The following is a 17197-nucleotide window of genomic DNA, read 5'->3' on the forward strand; positions in this document are numbered from 1 at the left end:
AGCTATGTCTATGCTGGGAGAACTTCTGTGCTGGAGACACCCTTATGGGACAAGACTTGCTTCAGTGGGGCTTTGGTGCTCACTGAGTCTGCCCCCTGAGTGTGTCCCTTATGGATCTGAGGAGTTGTAATCTGGATGGTCCTACTCTGACCCCTGGGTATACTGGCTCTTGGATCTCCAAGGAGGTGCTAATTTAGCCTCTGCCTGAGGCCACCCAGCAGGAGCTAAGGAGAGATCTGCAGATTCATCTTCTTTGTTTGGGTTTTGGAAATGCCCAGATGAGGCCCAGCTGTGAAGCAATGCAAGCTGCTGTGGGGTCTTGGGCCTTCTTTTGGATGTTCTGGGTCTCACTGACTCAGCTGCAGTCTGTTAGGTAAGTTTAGATTTCAAAGGACCAGGCCATTCATATGCAAAAGCCTCTGCGCACAGCTTGGATGGGGCAGAGTCTCAGGGCGGAGCAAACAGCAGTGGCTCCCGTCAGCCCTGTCCTAAGAGGCCCCCGGGTCTTGGTGTTCCCACGGTAATTGCTGCAAGCACCTCTGAGAGTAAGCCGCCCTCGAGTTCCGCCCGCTGCCAGACAGTCCAGTTTCTTCCTGTATGAGTCTGGGTCCCCAGAGTCTCGCCCAGGACTGGAGTTCAGAGCAGTCGGGAGCTTGTGTCTCCCTGAGGATTGAAAAAGCTAGCCGCGTACTCAGTTGCCAGCCCTCTCCGCGCGCGTCCCCGTACCTCTGCACTTTACTTCCACACCTCCTCTGAGTCTCAGTGTGCTTTTCTCTTCCCTTCTAGTTGTAGAATTTCCACTCAGCCAGCCTTCCTGTGGTTCTGGATGATGTCTGTTTTGTCTTTTAGTTGTAGTTTTGAAGTGGTTGTGCGAGGCAGCAAGTTCAGGTGTTCACCTATGCCGCCATCTTGGTTTCTTCCCCCCCATTAGCTTTAAATGAATCACTTTTATCATTCATTCCAGTGGTGTCTTTCAGGTCAGCATGCAGCATCTTTGTTCATATATTACTGCCTCCGAAATGGTTATCACTGGCTAACTGCTTTTTGTTTATCAAAATCAACAACTGTTTTTCTACCTCTGCAGTTGTCTGTGATCATTGTTTCTTTCACACCATTAGCAATATTAGCACTCTTGATGGTCTCTTTATGTTTTAAAACTGTGCCAATCATTGCTCTCCCCAGCAACAAAAGCATTCTCTCCTTTGTTTGTTGCCTGAGAGACGCTTTTTGTTATGCGGAGGTATCAGCATAAAAGGATGAGACATTTTTTTAATAAACAACTTGGTAGAGAACTGAGATGGGAGGATTTCCAGAAATGAGGTTTGACTGTATATAGTTGGTACCCTTAGGGAGTATGTAATCCATTGGGGATAGAGACAGTAAGAAGGCATTTCCTGCTTCAGTCACATGCCTTGCTTTCATGATGTATTTTAGCCTTTCTTTGAACAGTATCAATGAGACCTGCTGTTTTGGGTCACTGTTCATTGCAGCAGCCCAAATATGTATCAATACACTGGGCTCAAAGCCTTTTTTTTAACTTAATCATGTTACCCAGATCTGTCATAATAAGAAGGCTAAGTCATGCTCTTCTTTGTTACCACATGTCTAACGGAAGTGTTTCTGGTAAAGCACGCCTTTCCTTGCCAGGAGGATGAAATCCAGGCATCTGTGTAAAATTCCCCTCTTCTGGGGCATATAGCCTTTGACAGATGAGTTCAGGGCCTCTGGGGTAGAACAAACAAACCCTGCCCTGTGTGTGGACTATGTTCTAAGTAAGAGGAAGACACAGATAGTATCAGGTAAGCCTGTGAAGAAAAATAATGCATGAACGGGTTGGAGGATGAAGGAGACAAGGGACTGCAGAAGGAGGTAGTTGAATAGAAACGCCAAGGAAGTGACAGAGAAAACCGGGGAGATCTGGGAGAAGGGTCCTTTTGCCGAGGGAACAGCATGTGTGTGATTGGAATGGCAGGGGACTGCTGTGCGTGCAGCAGAGGGAGGAATGGGGAGGTTAGCAGTTCACGGAGCCTGTGGAGACAAGGACAAGTCATGCAGAGTCCGGAAGGCTGGCTTCTGCAAACTGTACGAACACAATGTCACCCAGCACCGCTGGTTAGGACTTGCCTCAGAGCTTCTGACTTTCTTTTTCGTTGTTGTTTTTAGGTGCAGATGAAGGATTTTCGGTTCTCCTACAAGTTTAAAATGGCCTGCAAAGAGGATGTGCTGAAACTTTGCCCCAACATAAAGAAGAAGTAATGTAGTTTTTAATTGATTCATTCTGCTTCTCTAAAATCCCTCTTAGCTCCTGAATGAATATCCAAGATGTCAGGCAGCCTCCCGCTGTCTGGTAGCCCAGGGGGCCTCTGCAGACTCCTTCCGGAAGTGTGGCCCAACACTGCATTGTCTGGACATCATCTTTATAGCTGCTGAGCCACCATTGGTGGTGGTAGTTCTGATGTGGGAACCCCATAGACTAAAGAAGCATTTTTAATTTTCCCAGTTGGGGCTATGTCTCTGGTGGAACAGATGGAGGTTTTGTACTTGGGATCAAGTAGCAGTGTGAGGACGAGGTTAGCTGACTTCCTCCCGACATAACTCCACTCAGGCATCTCTTCAGGGAAGGAGTGGCTTTACTGAGTTAGAGATATAGTGAAAACCAAAACCTTATTCATTTAGGAATTGCATCTTAATGATGGGAGTGATGAGTTTGTGGAGCATGACCACCTAAATCCTTCCCTGTCACTCTTTGCAAAGGCACATTTCTATTTCCCCTCATATAAACCAAGTTCCCATTTTGCTCGGGTTTCTATACTTTTCAGGAATGAGTTTCACAGTATGTACATCAAAGCCATGGTCCAAGTTAAGAGCAGCCTTCCTCTCTGATCACATGTTTTTAACAAAACAAGTGTTGAACTGTCCCTTGCCTCTGTGGCCTCCCTGCCAGTCAGGAATATAGTCAGCATTTGGGCTGTGGCCCAACTTTTATGACAGATAACAGTCAAATTGCTGCTTTTAGAGCTCTGAGAACACAGACTTAAAGGAAAGGCATTCAAAACATGGTGAAAGGGACATGAGTTCTGGGAGGGGTTGTTGCTCTGGCCTAGCCCAGCTCTCAGCCGCCTGCCCTTGTGTGGCTCCAGCCAGTCCCAGGCCTCCTCCTTTCCTTGGCAGGGTGGACGTGGTGATCTGCCTGAGCACCACCGTGCGCAACGACACTCTGCAGGAAGCCAAAGAACACAGGGTGTCCCTGAAATGCCGCAAGCAGCTGCGGGTGGAGGAGCTGGAGATGGTAATGCCTCAACCAGAGCCGCAATCCCAGAAGCCCTGGGGCAGGGGAGAGGAAGTGGGTGAGGGGCGAGGGCTAATTGAAAGATTTTAGCCACTGTCGTGGTATTTACCGTATGACAGCTTCTTGTTTTACTTTGTATTTGAATGAGAAAAGATTTTTACTGTGTGAAACTGAAAGTCCAGAGCAAGACAAAGTTGTAAGCATGCAATACAGTCATTGCATAGTAATGTCCGTGGGATCAAAGGTCTCTCCTTTCACTCTGCTGTCCTTGCCCCAGCTTCACCATAAGGCTGCTTTCCCTGTGATGGCCGCCTGCAACACTGGGCCACCTGCCCCAGATTCATCTCCAGCAGGAAAATAAAAACAAGAGAAACCTTCCCCAGCATGAAAAAAAGATCTTTCCCTTCAATGTGATCCTGTCAGTTTGAGGTCTGTGCCCAGCCCCTGACCAACAGCAGTGTCCAGGGGAGTGCCAGGCACTGATCACCACGGTGAAGTGGAAGTCGGCCACGCTGTGCACTATGAGAGGAAAAGTCTATTGTGCAGAGAAAGTCCGAGGCCATGCAGCTAGTTAGTGGCAGCACTGAAACTAAATCTCCGTTCTCCTGCCACTTGGCTGTGTACAAGTTGTGGTTACCAGACAGGATCCAATCAAAAAATATGTAGAACATTTGACATCTCCAGTTCAGAGTAACCTCCCTTTTCCATGGTTCCCGCTCCTGCAGACAGAGGACATCCGTCTGGAACCAGATCTGTATGAAGCCTGCAAGAGTGACATCAAGAACTACTGTTCCACGGTGCAATATGGCAACGCCCAGGTAGCTTCTTGTTGTTTTTTAACTGCAGAAGTAATGTGAAGGTGACATGTTACTTTATTTATTGTGTGTGTGTGTGAAGGTGACATTTTAAAAATTAATTCTTCGGTGGGATAGGCCTCATCACATCTGTCCCAACCTAATCATCCTCTCACGAGTTATGCCAGACTTTTCCCAAAGTTTCTCTTTGTCTCCTATTTATTCTCTTTCGGTTTCCACGTCTGCCTAATAATCTCTTAATGATCCTTCATATGCCTCCTCCTCTGTATAGCTTTCCCAACACTCTGCACCTCTATAATTAGTTATTCCCTCCCTCTGTTCCCATTGCAGTTCTCAACTAAAGGTCACACAAGTATCACCTAAGAAACTTTTTTAAAAATACATGGAAACAGGGACCTACCCAGAATCATCAGGAATGAAGTGCAAGCAAATAATTTTTTTTTTTTAGAATAGTCCAAGGATTTATTTTATTTCATTCCATCACCATTTATCCCCTTTATGCCCTCTTCCACCTCCACTCCCAGCCCCTTGCAATCACCACACTGTTGTCCATGTCCTTAAGTTCTCTCTCCTTTTCCTTTTTTGTTCAATCCCTCTTTTTTTTTTTTTTTTTTTTTCATGTTCTTCCAGTAACTCAACTGCTCCTTCTAGTCCAGGCCATTCCCATGGAGCTTTCCTTTGAGATAGTGGCTTCATTGTCTTGTTGTCCCTAGTGTTGTTGATGCAAAGTCTTAGGGCAATCTGAGCCTCATTTCTATGTAGTTAATCTGCCTCTGAGTTTTCCCTTTATCTTTAATAATCTGTATTTTCACTGTGATATAATTAGGTATTCTTTTTTTTACTTCTTTATTCTGGTTGGCTCTTTCAGTCTCAGAATTCATGCCATTCTGCTGTTTTCATTCCCAAGATCTGCAGTTGATTCTTTTCATAACCTGTTCTTGCTTATCATTTACCATTTCCTTCTGTGTTGTTCTGAGGCTATTAAACAATATGTTCTTATTGCGCTGTTACCTTTTCCCTCAGCTATTTGATGCTCCTTGGTTGTGCCTTGAGAATTTCACAGAAGTCTCCTGACTTTATGCTACAGCCCTGGCTGCTGCAGCTTTCCGTCTGCTTCTCTTCTGCATCGTTCACAGAGGAGAGTCAGGATATACTTAATTCACTGCCGAAAATCCATCCTGTGCTACTCCCTGCTTTTGTAAAAAACTTTACTGTTGACACTATTACAGATGTTCCCATATTCCCCCCTTTGCCCACCTCCACTCAGCCCCCACCCCCTCTTCTCTCTGGCCATCACCTCATTGTTGTTTGTGTCTATGGGTTACTCATATATGTTCTTTGGCTAATCTCTTCACCTTCTTTCATCCAGTTCCCCCCGCCACACTCCCTCCCTTCTGACATCTGTCAGTCTGTTCCATGGAGTTATGCCTCTGACTCTAGTTTGTTTGTCAGTTTATTTTGTTCGTTAGATTCCACATATAAGTGAGGTCATATTTGTCTTTCTCTGACTGGCTTATTTCACTTAGCATAATATACTTTATGCTTTTATGTTAATCCACTCGTATTTTTTTACTGTACTTGTTTGTTTATATGAAGTTTGCACTGTGTGGGGTAAGGATTGGGTCTAATTTATACCTGGCATCTAATGCTATATTCTCTTGTGGTAAGTGGTGAGTTGAACTGAACCTCCTGGCTTGTGCCTGCAGTCTAGTCAGGGTTATTGCTCCAGAGAGAGCCAGAGAGCCTCCTGTGTGCTTCAGAAGGAATCTTGATGAGGATCAGCTCGAGAAGGCAAAAGAATCCAGGAATCCTGAGTGTGTTTCCTTCCCTTTAGAGCTCAGTGCAGCCTGCTATTCTTCCATTATTTTTATATGGTTGGTTTACTATAGCTCTGAAGTTATAAATCTATAAATATAATTCTCCTTGTTAAGGAAGTCATGATTCCTATTACCTAGGAATTAGAAATGGAAGGTACTTGGATAGAAAGTGGGGATGTACTAAGATCTGAATGCTTCAGTCAGAAGACAAGGATTTTCAATCCTGGTATACCCCTTAACTTGACCATTACTCTTACGCCCTAGATAATTGAATGTCTGAAAGAAAACAAGAAGCAGCTAAGTACTCGTTGCCACCAGAAAGTTTTTAAGCTGCAGGAGACAGAGATGATGGACCCAGAACTAGATTATACGCTCATGAGGGTCTGCAAGCAGATGATAAAGGTAAGGGGTCCAAAACCAAGCACTACGCATGGGGTGAGTAAAAATGACAGCATAAACCTCTTTAAATGTCAGAAAAAATTCATATGATCTTGCCATTTTCATTGTTTATACAGCTAAGACGTGGTTCTCAAAGTCTAGTCCCAGACCAGCAGCATCAGCATCCCCTAGGAATCTTCAGATTCCTGGGCCCCACCCCAGATCTGCTGAATCAGAAACTGGGAGTGGAGCGTCTGGTTTAAAGCTCTCCAGATGATTCTGATGTATGTCAAGTTAAAAAACCCCTGAGCTGTGATAATCGACCTCACTTAGACCTGAGCCACGAGTAACTAGAGGTCCAATGAATATATGACCGAGAAAGCCACCATCAAAATGTCCTGATCATTAATCCACCACCATCGAAAGGCTTTTCCATTTTAAAAGTTTTTTGGTTCATTTACTTCTGCAGTGAACATTCTCTACAGCAGGGCTGACTTAAGAACCTAGACATCAGTTCCTGGATCTGTCCATATATACAGAGATTAAACTTAAGGTTCTGACCACTTATTTCCGCTTCCTTTTAAAATAAAATGCTACTTTTCAACCTAGCAAATAAATTCCAGAGAGAATTGTTGAAGTTAGAAGTCTCTTTTGGTGGGCCTGGTAAAACTGAGTCCTCTGTAAAAGTGGAAATATCAGGGTTGGGTTTGCAGAAACTTGATATTACTTTTACAAAGATCAGTCACCAGTTCACATCCCCATATTCTGATGTCAATATACTAGAATTAGCAGGTACAGATGGAATTTTTTACTAGTCCAAAATGGAGCTCTGACTTCAAGGACACTAACCAGTGTATAGGGACTAGCCTGTAGTTAAGAGATAAATCAGATGGGTCCTTTCCACACATCCCTGTTCACATTGGTTAGTGGATAATTCCTGAGTTTCCCATTGGAATTGGGTAGAAATTTGGCCACCTGGTACAATTAAATTCATGCTTAATAATATTTAAGCTCATGAGATACCACGTAATGTAACAGCCATGAGGGTAGGGAATCAATCCTATGTAAACTGGGAAACACTGAGGTAGGAGAAAGAAATGTGAGAGCTACAGTGGAAAGTAGGTAAAGAATAGGGTCTTGAGGCTGAATGCTTATTCACGCCTAGTCATTTCTCTTGTATCAAGTGATACCTTCAGGCTGCTTCTGTCATAAGCTTCTCAACAGATGTTTGAGTAATACATGTGATGCAGATGGTGTTAATTGCCATGTTTGAATAGCTGTTTTTATAAAACTTTGATTCTTTGCAGAGATTCTGTCCAGAAGCAGATTCCAAAACCATGTTGCAGTGCTTGAAACAAAATAAAAACAGTGAGTTGATGGATCCCAAATGCAAACAGATGATAACCAAGCGCCAGATCACCCAGAACACAGGTAACATCTTGGCTTGGCTTTCCTGGCCCCACACTTAGTGGAACTGAGTGGGTGGATCCATGCCTCATAAAACTGTAGGTGCTTTGTTGCTTGGGAATTTTCAGGGGAGAGCCTGGATGTAAGCAAAAGGGCTTAATCCTCCCTTGAATAGTATCCAGGAGAACAGAATGAAAGTCATGGGAAAGAAGAGGCTGAAAAAATAGAAAACTGCCTCTAAAGGGCTTACAAAGGAAATCAGGGCTAGATTTCTTGAAAAGTCTAGAGATTTAATAAAACTTCATGCCTGTGGCAGGTGAGTATATGGGTCATTTATTTTAGAGCAGAGAAATTTTATCTCTGAGTTACCTTGTAACTAAATGGCCAAGGTGAGTTGGATATTCTTTTCTCAGTATTTTCAAAACTAACTGTATGGGGAAGGTTGATATCTGCTTGATTTTTGTGAGGACTGCTCAGAAGATCAGTCTCAGACTCTGAGCAGCTGCTGCCCCGTAGAAGGATTCCTGGCTTGTATATCTGACTAAAGACAAATAGTGAGAGCTCAGTGGATATACATTTATTGAATAAACACTTCAGTGGTTTATTTGTGGTCATTGACATAATATGTCCCTTTTTGGAAGGTGGCTTTCTAAAAATTTGTGAATCCAGTTGGAATATTTTATCATGTTCTTAACACTTTCTGCTCTACAGATTACCGCCTAAACCCTGTGTTAAGGAAAGCCTGTAAAGCCGACATTCCTAAATTCTGTCACGGTATCCTGACTAAGGCCAAGGAGGATTCGGAACTGGAAGGCCAAGTCATCTCCTGCCTCAAGCTGCGATACGCTGACCAGGTAGATTGGCCTGGGCTCTCCACAGCGGTGTGTTCAGGGAGCTGCCTCTCTTCCTGGCAGTGGTTCTCGTAGAAGGTCTCAGCTCGCTCCTACTGCCCCAGGACCTTTTTTATACCTTCCCAAGTCAGGGGCCAAGTAAAAAGCTGAAGTTGTCAAATAGCCTGACATGTTCTCCCTTTGTCACATGTAGCGCCTCTCTTCAGACTGCGAAGACCAGATCCGGATTATTATTCAGGAATCTGCTCTAGATTACCGACTCGATCCTCAGCTCCAGCTGCACTGCTCAGATGAGGTAGGATTGGGGTATGAAGCTGCTTGTGAACAGAGCTGGTCAGAGAAGTTTTCATTGGAGAAAAGTTCTTTACTCTCTTTCCCTGAGCCCTGACTCCAGGGTTAGTTGAAGGACCATCTTTTAGGCTCTCCATGGTCCAAGTTCCTGGTTCTCTGTAACTCGGAATTAGTCTTGTCACTATACACGGCTGATTCTGTAGTTCTCTATTAAACAAAAGCATTCTACTATTACATCTCTACATATAGTTTATTCTTCCCTTCTTCTAGTTCTGATAGTGAACCCAGAACACCCCAAGACTTGGCAGGAAGATAGACATGCTCCTATAATAACTCTAAAGAAGTGCCAGTCCTTAGAAATCATTTGACTTCCTAGCTAGAAAGAGCCGAGTGGAGAACCTTGTTCAACGTATGTGAACTTGAGGGGGTCGTAGCTAAAAATACTTCAAACAAGCTTACTCAGAGCTGTCCAGAAAAGATTAATTTTTTAATCTGTGTTGTAGGCTATGTTTCCAGACCCGTGTGTGTGTGTGTGTGTGTGTGTGTGTTTGAGTTGTGAGTCTGGGTTGACCCTGAACCTCTAGAAATGTGAAGCATTTGCTTTTAGTGTGTTACTTGGCTGCATAGTCTTCCTCCTGTGGATCAGGGAGTATCTTTGATTCTAGTCCTTGTGCAGTCCTGGGACAATCTTTCTCAGGTCTCAGGGTTGACGGCATGAGATATGCACATTGGCTGGTTTTTGACTCTGTGCCAGTCCTTGTGAAGGAAAACGGAGCTTGGTATCTCGTTCTGGAGGGAGGAGAAGGAGGAGGAATCTGTTTGAGTGGAGCTCTGGGCACATGTGTGGGAAGATCGCCAGATCTGCACATTTCAGAGACCGAGGTTTCTGGTGAGAGTGGGGTGACCTTGTTTTTTGTGTCAGATCTCCAATCTGTGTGCCGAGGAAGCAGCAGCCCAGGAGCAGACGGGTCAAGTGGAGGAGTGCCTCAAAGTTAACCTGCTCAAAATCAAAACGGACATGTGCAAAAGGGTAACCGCCATCATCACTTCCCCACTTGCTTTTCTCTCTCTTCCCCTTTTTCCTTTTAATGCTGTATTCTGTGCATGTCCGTGATGAAATCTAAACCTTCCTTCCCAGAATGCTGTGCTGTTCTCTCTTACCAAACTTTAATTTGATTCCTGACCATTAATGGCCTATAACTTAAATATTCTGTCACATGTACTAATTATTTGTGAATGTCTCATTTCCATGACTAGGACATTGTTTAAAGGGCACTCTGAGTGGAATACCAAAGCAAAATGTCAATTCCAATATATCAGTAAGTGCATTGCATTCATAAAAATCAGTTAAAGATTTAATTCATTTCAGAAACAGCACATAAAAACAAATTTATCAAAATATGACTAAGCCTACAGTATATTACAAAATTGAAAATTTGACCTTCTTTTTAAAAAGCGTTACCTTTTTAAAAAAGTGTTTCAGTGGCCTAGCTGGTTTGGCTCAGTGGATAGAGTGTTGGCCTGCGGACTGAAGGATCCCGGGCTCAATTCCAATCAAGGGCACATGCCTGGCTTGCGGGCTCGATCCCCAATGTGGGGGCATGCAGGAGGCAGCCGATCAATGATTCTCTTTCGTCATTTATGTTTCTGTCTCTCTCTCCCTTCCTCTCTGAAAGCAATAAAAATATATTTTTTTTAAAAAGTGTTACAGTGAAGTCATTGTTGAGTCCATGTGAATATTGTGTGTAAATATTTTCAGGTACTAGAAATATTTCCAATTTCTTATGGTCTTAGTTCACTAATAGCTAAATGTATATATTTTTCTTTGTCATCAATTGGTCTCATCTAACTTTGAGGAGGACTTTTCGGCAATATTTGAGTTTTACTTTTGGGTTTTTGTTTTTGTTGTTTTACAGGGACTACAGTCTTTATTGAGAGCAAACTAATTTTTATTTAACAAATCATTTCCAGCCTGTCTTTACCTCCTATAATTTCATCATATTAATTGGAGGGTTTGCAGAGTTGATTTCACTTCTATTATGTTTATATGTCTCTTGTTCAAAACTTCTTTAAACTCAAATAAGAATTATTGTTGCAGTAGCATTATGCTTTGTGAATTAATTTTTTCCTTTTGAGGATAATGGAGGTAAATGAAACATTTTGCAGACATCTACTTATGTTTGGGAATTTTCATATAGCATATTACTCTGATTTTCAGAATTCACATTTTCTGACTTCTTAAAGTAACAAAATAACTGTATTATATCAATATGAATACTAGCATTTAGTATTTAGTAATAATGTCAAAAATACAAATCTGATCTTACAATCTCCTGCTTTGTTTAGCAAATAGCTTTTCATTCACTATGTAGGTCCCCAAGTATATTCGTTGAATTAAGTTCTGTTGGATGCTAAAATGCCCTGGCAGTGTGGCTTGATTGGGCATTGTCCTGTGTACCAGGAGGTTGTTGGTTCAATTCCCTGTCAGGGCATATGCCCAGGTTGCAAGCTTGATCCCCGATAAGGGGTTTGCAGGAGGAAGCAGATTGATGTTACACTCTCACGTTGATGTTTCTCTCCCTCTCCCTTTCTCTCTCTCAGAATCAATAAACTATTCTTTTTTAAAAATTGGATACTAAAAATCTGCACTCTTTGCATCATCATCACATTGCCGCCTGTCTCAGAGCAGGCTGTTGTTAGCCCTCAGCTTTCTCTCCTTGACTTCTTTGTACCTAAAGTGTTTGCAGACAGCAGATCTGCTGCATTGTCTCCATAAAAGCTCTCTCTGCAATGCTCTTCCCTTCCAGGAGGTGTTAAACATGCTGAAGGAAAGCAAAGCAGACATCTTTGTGGACCCAGTTCTTCATACAGCTTGTGCCCTGGACATCAAACACCATTGCGCAGCCATCACCCCTGGCCGCGGGCGTCGTAAGTCACTGTGTTCACGCTGACCCTGTCTGAACTGTCTTGGGAGGAGCGAAGACACCCCCTGAGACATTAGTTGCAGCTACTCTGTTCTGTAGCTGCAGCTCAACCACTGACAATATCCTCTGGGAGCCTTTGTGGCAAAATGAACTTTGGAATAACCCTGCAGTTTGAACTGACCTCGCTGCGAAAGCTGAGTTCGGGGAAGCATAAGTCAGGCCGCCATCATGGATCTCTTTCCCATCTTGTGCAGCTTCAGCTTCATCAGTTTCCCCAGTGGCCACGTTAGGCTCAGTGCACACGTTTTGTGTGATGTAGAACCTGGGCAGGTGGGGAGTTGTTTCTGTGGCACTTGTGCCCAGTAAATATAGGAGAGATTTTAGGAGAGACTGGACAGTCCGTGTTGGAATGAAATATCATCATTTTCCATGTTGCATCTCGGGTCAAGTTTCCTAGAATGGATTTAACTTTGTTCATCCAACAGATCTGAAGTCCCTGGTGGTTAAATAGCCTTCCCCCTAACCTTACTGAAATCTCTCAGTTCTGCAGGGTTTCAGACTGTTCTTATCCCTTTCCTTCCACAGAAATGTCCTGCCTCATGGAGGCCCTGGAGGACAAGCGGGTGAGGTTACAACCGGAGTGCAAAAAACGCCTCAATGATCGGATTGAGATGTGGAGTTATGCAGCAAAGGTAATGACCAAGAGCATCTGCTCAAGTGGCCATCTGTGCTGTCAGTTTCCCAGTCTCTTCAAGGCACTTCACTGGTTTTCTGGTCTTTGTTGTGAGGCCGGCAGTAAGTGTGTTAGAAAAATCTGTCAGTGTACCTTTGAGCCTCCTTCGCTGTTCATGAGCCTGGAACCATCTTGCTTTGCATTGGGCTGTGTCTGCTAGGGTTTGCCAGGGCTGTTACTTTCTGCCCTCAGGGGCCCACAGTCTACCACTGAAAAGTGAGTCACCCAAAGGAAGGATGTGACTTAAGCCAACTGTGCAAGAGAAACTAGACATCATGCCCATGAGAAAAGGAAGATATCCAGCCACTCCTGCTGTAGCTTGTTTTTCTAATTTTGCACAGTCATTAGGAGCAAAATACGTATGTGAGACTGGCCTTCAGCTAGCCTGGAACACAGGGCGTCATAGGATGGAGAGAGAATTAGGACTCCGGTGAAAGTGTATGGTACTCAGGTGGACTTGGGACGGGGGGTTTTTTCCTACAAAAACTCAGACTCAGTGAGAAGAATGATAACAGTTCTTCTCATGTATACATTGCCTTGTAGTTCACAAATCACTTTGGTGGATATTAACCTCATTTAAAACTTGAAACCTATGAGGTAAGTGGAATGATTATTCTCTCACTTTATGGTGGAGGAAACTGTGACTTCCTAAATTATGACTTGCCGAAGGTGAAAAAGTCAGGTTTCTGATCCACGCTCTTTATATCTCCCTGCGCTGCGATAGACATTCCTCAGATTGAGAGAAAACACAGGACTCCTTGGCCAGTTCTTCCTGTCACCCATGTGCTTAAAGGTCAAGGGTAACAGGCAAGCGGGAAAGACCACAGAAAATTTTCATACCTAGACATAAGGGACTATAACTGTCAAAATAGCAAGGGATTAAGCACCCCTTACTCCTCCTCCCGAGGAAACAAAGTCAGCTTTGGCGTCCTTGGTCAGCTGAGGCAGTAGAGATGAAGTTACCCTTTTCTTTCCTCACTGGTTTCCACTTTTGAGCTGCTAAGAGTTGCCACTGCTTGCTTTGGGTCGACACGTGTTGGTGCTCAGATCGCATTAATCTGAAGCCCCTGCTCTATTTTGTGTACATGGGCTGAGCATAGAAGCAGCCCAGACATCTCTGGGCCAGCCCTTTCAGGCACCCAGCTAAGGTGAGACTCAAAAGAACAGGTTTGCGTGTGCCTGGGGAGCCTTCCGGGTCTGATTCTGCCATAGCAGCCACTGGAGAGGCGCATTTGAGAAAGCAGTGAGGAAAACCGAGGGTGGAGATTGGTTACATGGTAATGTCCACAATGAGGAAGTAGGGAAGTATATTCAGTCCCTGTCCATCATGTTTGCATGTTACTTTTGATGTGGGGGAGTGCTTATGATATAATAACGAGTGCATACAAGTCAAGATAAAGAATTAGCATATAACATAATTTGAATTGTTTTTTAAAAGGCAGCAAATATGATGAATAAAATGAATCAGAATACGTAAGAACCTTGACCTTTTGCAAGTCACTAAACCACCTCCTAGTCCTTGGGCCTCTGGGTCTCCATCTGTAATATGGGATAATAAAACCCACTTGTGAGCCCTAACCGGTTTGGCTCAATGGATAGAGCTTCGGCCTGCGGACTGAAGGGTCCCAGGTTTGATTCTAGTCAAGGGCATGTACCTTGGTTGCAGGCACGTCCCCAATAGGGGGTGTGCAGAAGGCAGCTGATCGATGTTTCTCTCTCATCGATGTTCCTAACTCACTATCCCTCTCCCTTCCTTTCTGTAAAAAGTCAACAAAATATATATATTTAAAAACCCACTTGTGAGGTGGTGTGAGGGCTGTTTGTAAACATGTTGCACCCTTTCCAAAGCCCCGCACATTGCCCAGTCCTCAGTGGGGCTGTTATTTTGTTGGGGGCAGTGATTGCTGTGATGAGACGGGGTCCCCCTCTTTGGATTTGGCTGTATTTTCTAATCTTTTTTTTGTTTTATTTTATTTTATTAGCAGTTCCTTTATTTTTATTTTTAAATTGAATTTATTGGGGTGACATTGGTTCACAAAACCATACAAATTTCAAGTGTACAACTCAACAAACCATCACCTGCACACTGCGTCGTACACCCATTCCCAAAGCAGTGCCTCTTTCCGTCCCACTTATCCCCCCTCTATCCACCTCCACCTGCTCCCACCTCCCTTTCCCTCTGGCTATTACCACACTGTTGTATGTGTGTGTGTGATATATATGTGTGTTTTTTTGCTTAATCACTCCACCTTCTTTCATCCAGTTCCCCAGCCCTCTGTTTCTATTTTGTTCTTCAGTTTATTTTGTTCATTAGAGTCCACATATAAGTGAGATCATATGGTATTTGTATTACTCTGACTGGCTTATTTCACTTACATAATAATCTCCAGGTCCATCTAACCTTACATAGTCGATACATATAATATTATGATCAGAAGAAAGAGTTGTAGCTCGTCCCTTGCCCTTGCTCCTCAAAAGAAATGACATAAAGTAAACTAGGAATCAAGGTAGGGCAAGTTGGAGCTAGCACCACCCAGCCCGGTTCTCTCTCAGAGGGTGATGCTGTCATATGTTATTCCAGGTGGCCCCCGCGGATGGCTTCTCTGACCTCGCCATGCAAGTGATGACATCCCCGTCAAAGAACTACATTCTCTCCGTCATCAGTGGGAGCATCTGTATATTATTCCTGATTGGCCTGATGTGTGGACGTATCACTAAACGGGTGACACGAGAGCTCAAGGACAGGTAGAGCCACCTTGACCACCAAAGGAACTACCTGTCCAGTACCTAGTTTGTACAGCCCTCCTGTATAGAGTACCCACTCACCTCGTTCTTCTCAGAGGTGCCATCAACAAACACCCATGTTAGAGCAGCAGCAGGTACCACTGCATTGTCCCATCTCAGACTTCACCCATGTCATGGTGTCCTTCCTTCCGACCATCTGTGCAGCATCAGCCGCTGGCCGCTTTGGTTATCGCCGTTGTTGGCAGACTTAGGTTTACCTGTAGACAAGTCTCTCTCATACCAATGGAACCACAGGTACTTCCAGAACCAACTCATCTGACCTGCAACTCAAATGATTTCTTAAAAAAAAAAAAAAAAAAAAAAAAAAAAGGAAAGAAATTTTTAAAGAAAGGAAAAAATGTATATAGTAACACACCTCCTCCAAGCTTGATTTGGGCAATGGGTTCTTTCTTCTGTGTGACTGTGTATAATGAAGACAGGACGTTAAAGGGGAAACACACCACCCAATATGCTACAACTGGGATGTCTTGCTCATTTCTCAAAAGCACCTTTGGGCCATGTCAGGGCCATGGACTTCACCAAGTGGTGGGAAACCACTAACCAGCCAACTTCGGATCCTGTTTTCTTCTGCTGAAACAGTGATGCCTTCCAGTTTCCACCCTAACAGAGCCACTGCTGGTCAAGACCCCATGGCCACACGTATTCCTACGCTCTCCTCACCTCAGTGAAGTAAAGCAGGAGCCTCCCTAGGCCAAGGGCACATGGATTGGGGGGAAGATCAAAACTCTGACGCTGATCTGCACTGAGAGGCTGGACCGGGTCCCAGGCAGCAGAACCCCGGTGCCCTCCCTCCGCCAGGCTAGTGCAGGACGTGGTTGCCTGGGATTGCCCCTGCGGGGCAGCAGGTGCTCCAGCAGTCCTGCCCGGAAGCAGCGCATGCGTGGGCGGGGCTCGGGGCAGGAAGGAGGAGCCAGGGCTTGGTTCACTTGGCTTTATTTTTCAGGCAACATTGCAGGTCAGGACAATGGCTTAGAAAGATGTAGCATGGTCTCAGGTGTGACTGCAGTCCAGCCTGACCTTTTTGCAGGCTCCAAGCCACCTTCCTAGACAGCTCCTTTATGCCTCTACCTGGAGAGGGCGTGGAAAGTTCTTACATTAAAAGATGGAGACTTTCTCCATTCTTTTTCCTTTCTGTCCGTTTGCTGCATACACCCACGGTAGAAGGCATTGGCTAAAGGTTGTACTTTGGTGATTCGTCAGTCTTTTCAGAATCTGAGCTTAATAGGAGCAATATTCCTGGCCACCCTCCCTCGCCCCATAGTGTGGAGGTGACAGGTTGGAGTGTTCAGAGGGAGGTTGCAGGCATCATGGTTCTACCCAGCACGGCTTGGCTTGACTTGGGGCATGGAGTCACAGTGGCTGCCTCAGAGGGCGGCGTGTACAGTAGGAGATATATTTATATAATATATATTTTATTAACCTGTTAGACGTCCACAAAGTGTTATAAATCATGTGCCTAAAACTGTCTGCACAGACCATGGCGCCCTTCCCCCCGCCCCCTTGTCCACCATCCATGTGCCGGGGACCTACACATTCGTCTCCCCTGAGATGTGTTCAGTACAGAGTGGTCAGTCTATGGGTCAGTTGGTCCACATTGCTCCTGGTCTGACCTGACTGACGTCTATTTGATACTGTGGTGTTCTTTTTCTTTTATTCTCCTTGCGACCTTTCCTGGAGGCAGTGGGTTCCAGAAGCCACCTGTGTATCGCCCCTGCCTAGACTAAGACAAGTCACTGAGGGAGCCACTCAGCTGCTTGGTTCCTTCAGTCCTGCTCTTAGGTCTTCCTAATGCTCAGCAACTGAGACTCTTCAGTCTCATAAAACTTGAAACCCTTGGAATCTGAGCAACACCCCTACCACCTCCACTGTTGGACCAAATCGAGCTGG

General features: G+C 44.5%; 1 protein-coding gene across 1 annotated transcript in view; it reads left to right on the top strand.

Moving 5' to 3' along the window:
• The window catches only part of GLG1 (golgi glycoprotein 1), a 115456-nt gene extending 99864 nt beyond the window's left edge, over positions 1–15592 (top strand). The window contains exons 16-26 of the mRNA XM_080643460.1: positions 2164–2252; positions 3172–3289; positions 4015–4107; positions 6186–6323; positions 7607–7730; positions 8418–8560; positions 8751–8852; positions 9771–9878; positions 11656–11776; positions 12358–12464; positions 15087–15592. Coding sequence (XP_080499586.1) covers positions 2164–2252; positions 3172–3289; positions 4015–4107; positions 6186–6323; positions 7607–7730; positions 8418–8560; positions 8751–8852; positions 9771–9878; positions 11656–11776; positions 12358–12464; positions 15087–15254 — 1311 coding nt within the window. The 3' untranslated portion in view covers positions 15255–15592. The remainder of the gene's footprint in view (positions 1–2163; positions 2253–3171; positions 3290–4014; positions 4108–6185; positions 6324–7606; positions 7731–8417; positions 8561–8750; positions 8853–9770; positions 9879–11655; positions 11777–12357; positions 12465–15086) is intronic.
• The last annotated feature ends 1605 nt before the right edge of the window (positions 15593–17197 follow it).

Source organism: Plecotus auritus, assembly GCF_963455305.1.
Source record: "Plecotus auritus genome assembly, chromosome: 10".
In the NCBI taxonomy this organism is placed as follows: Eukaryota; Metazoa; Chordata; class Mammalia; order Chiroptera; family Vespertilionidae; genus Plecotus; species Plecotus auritus.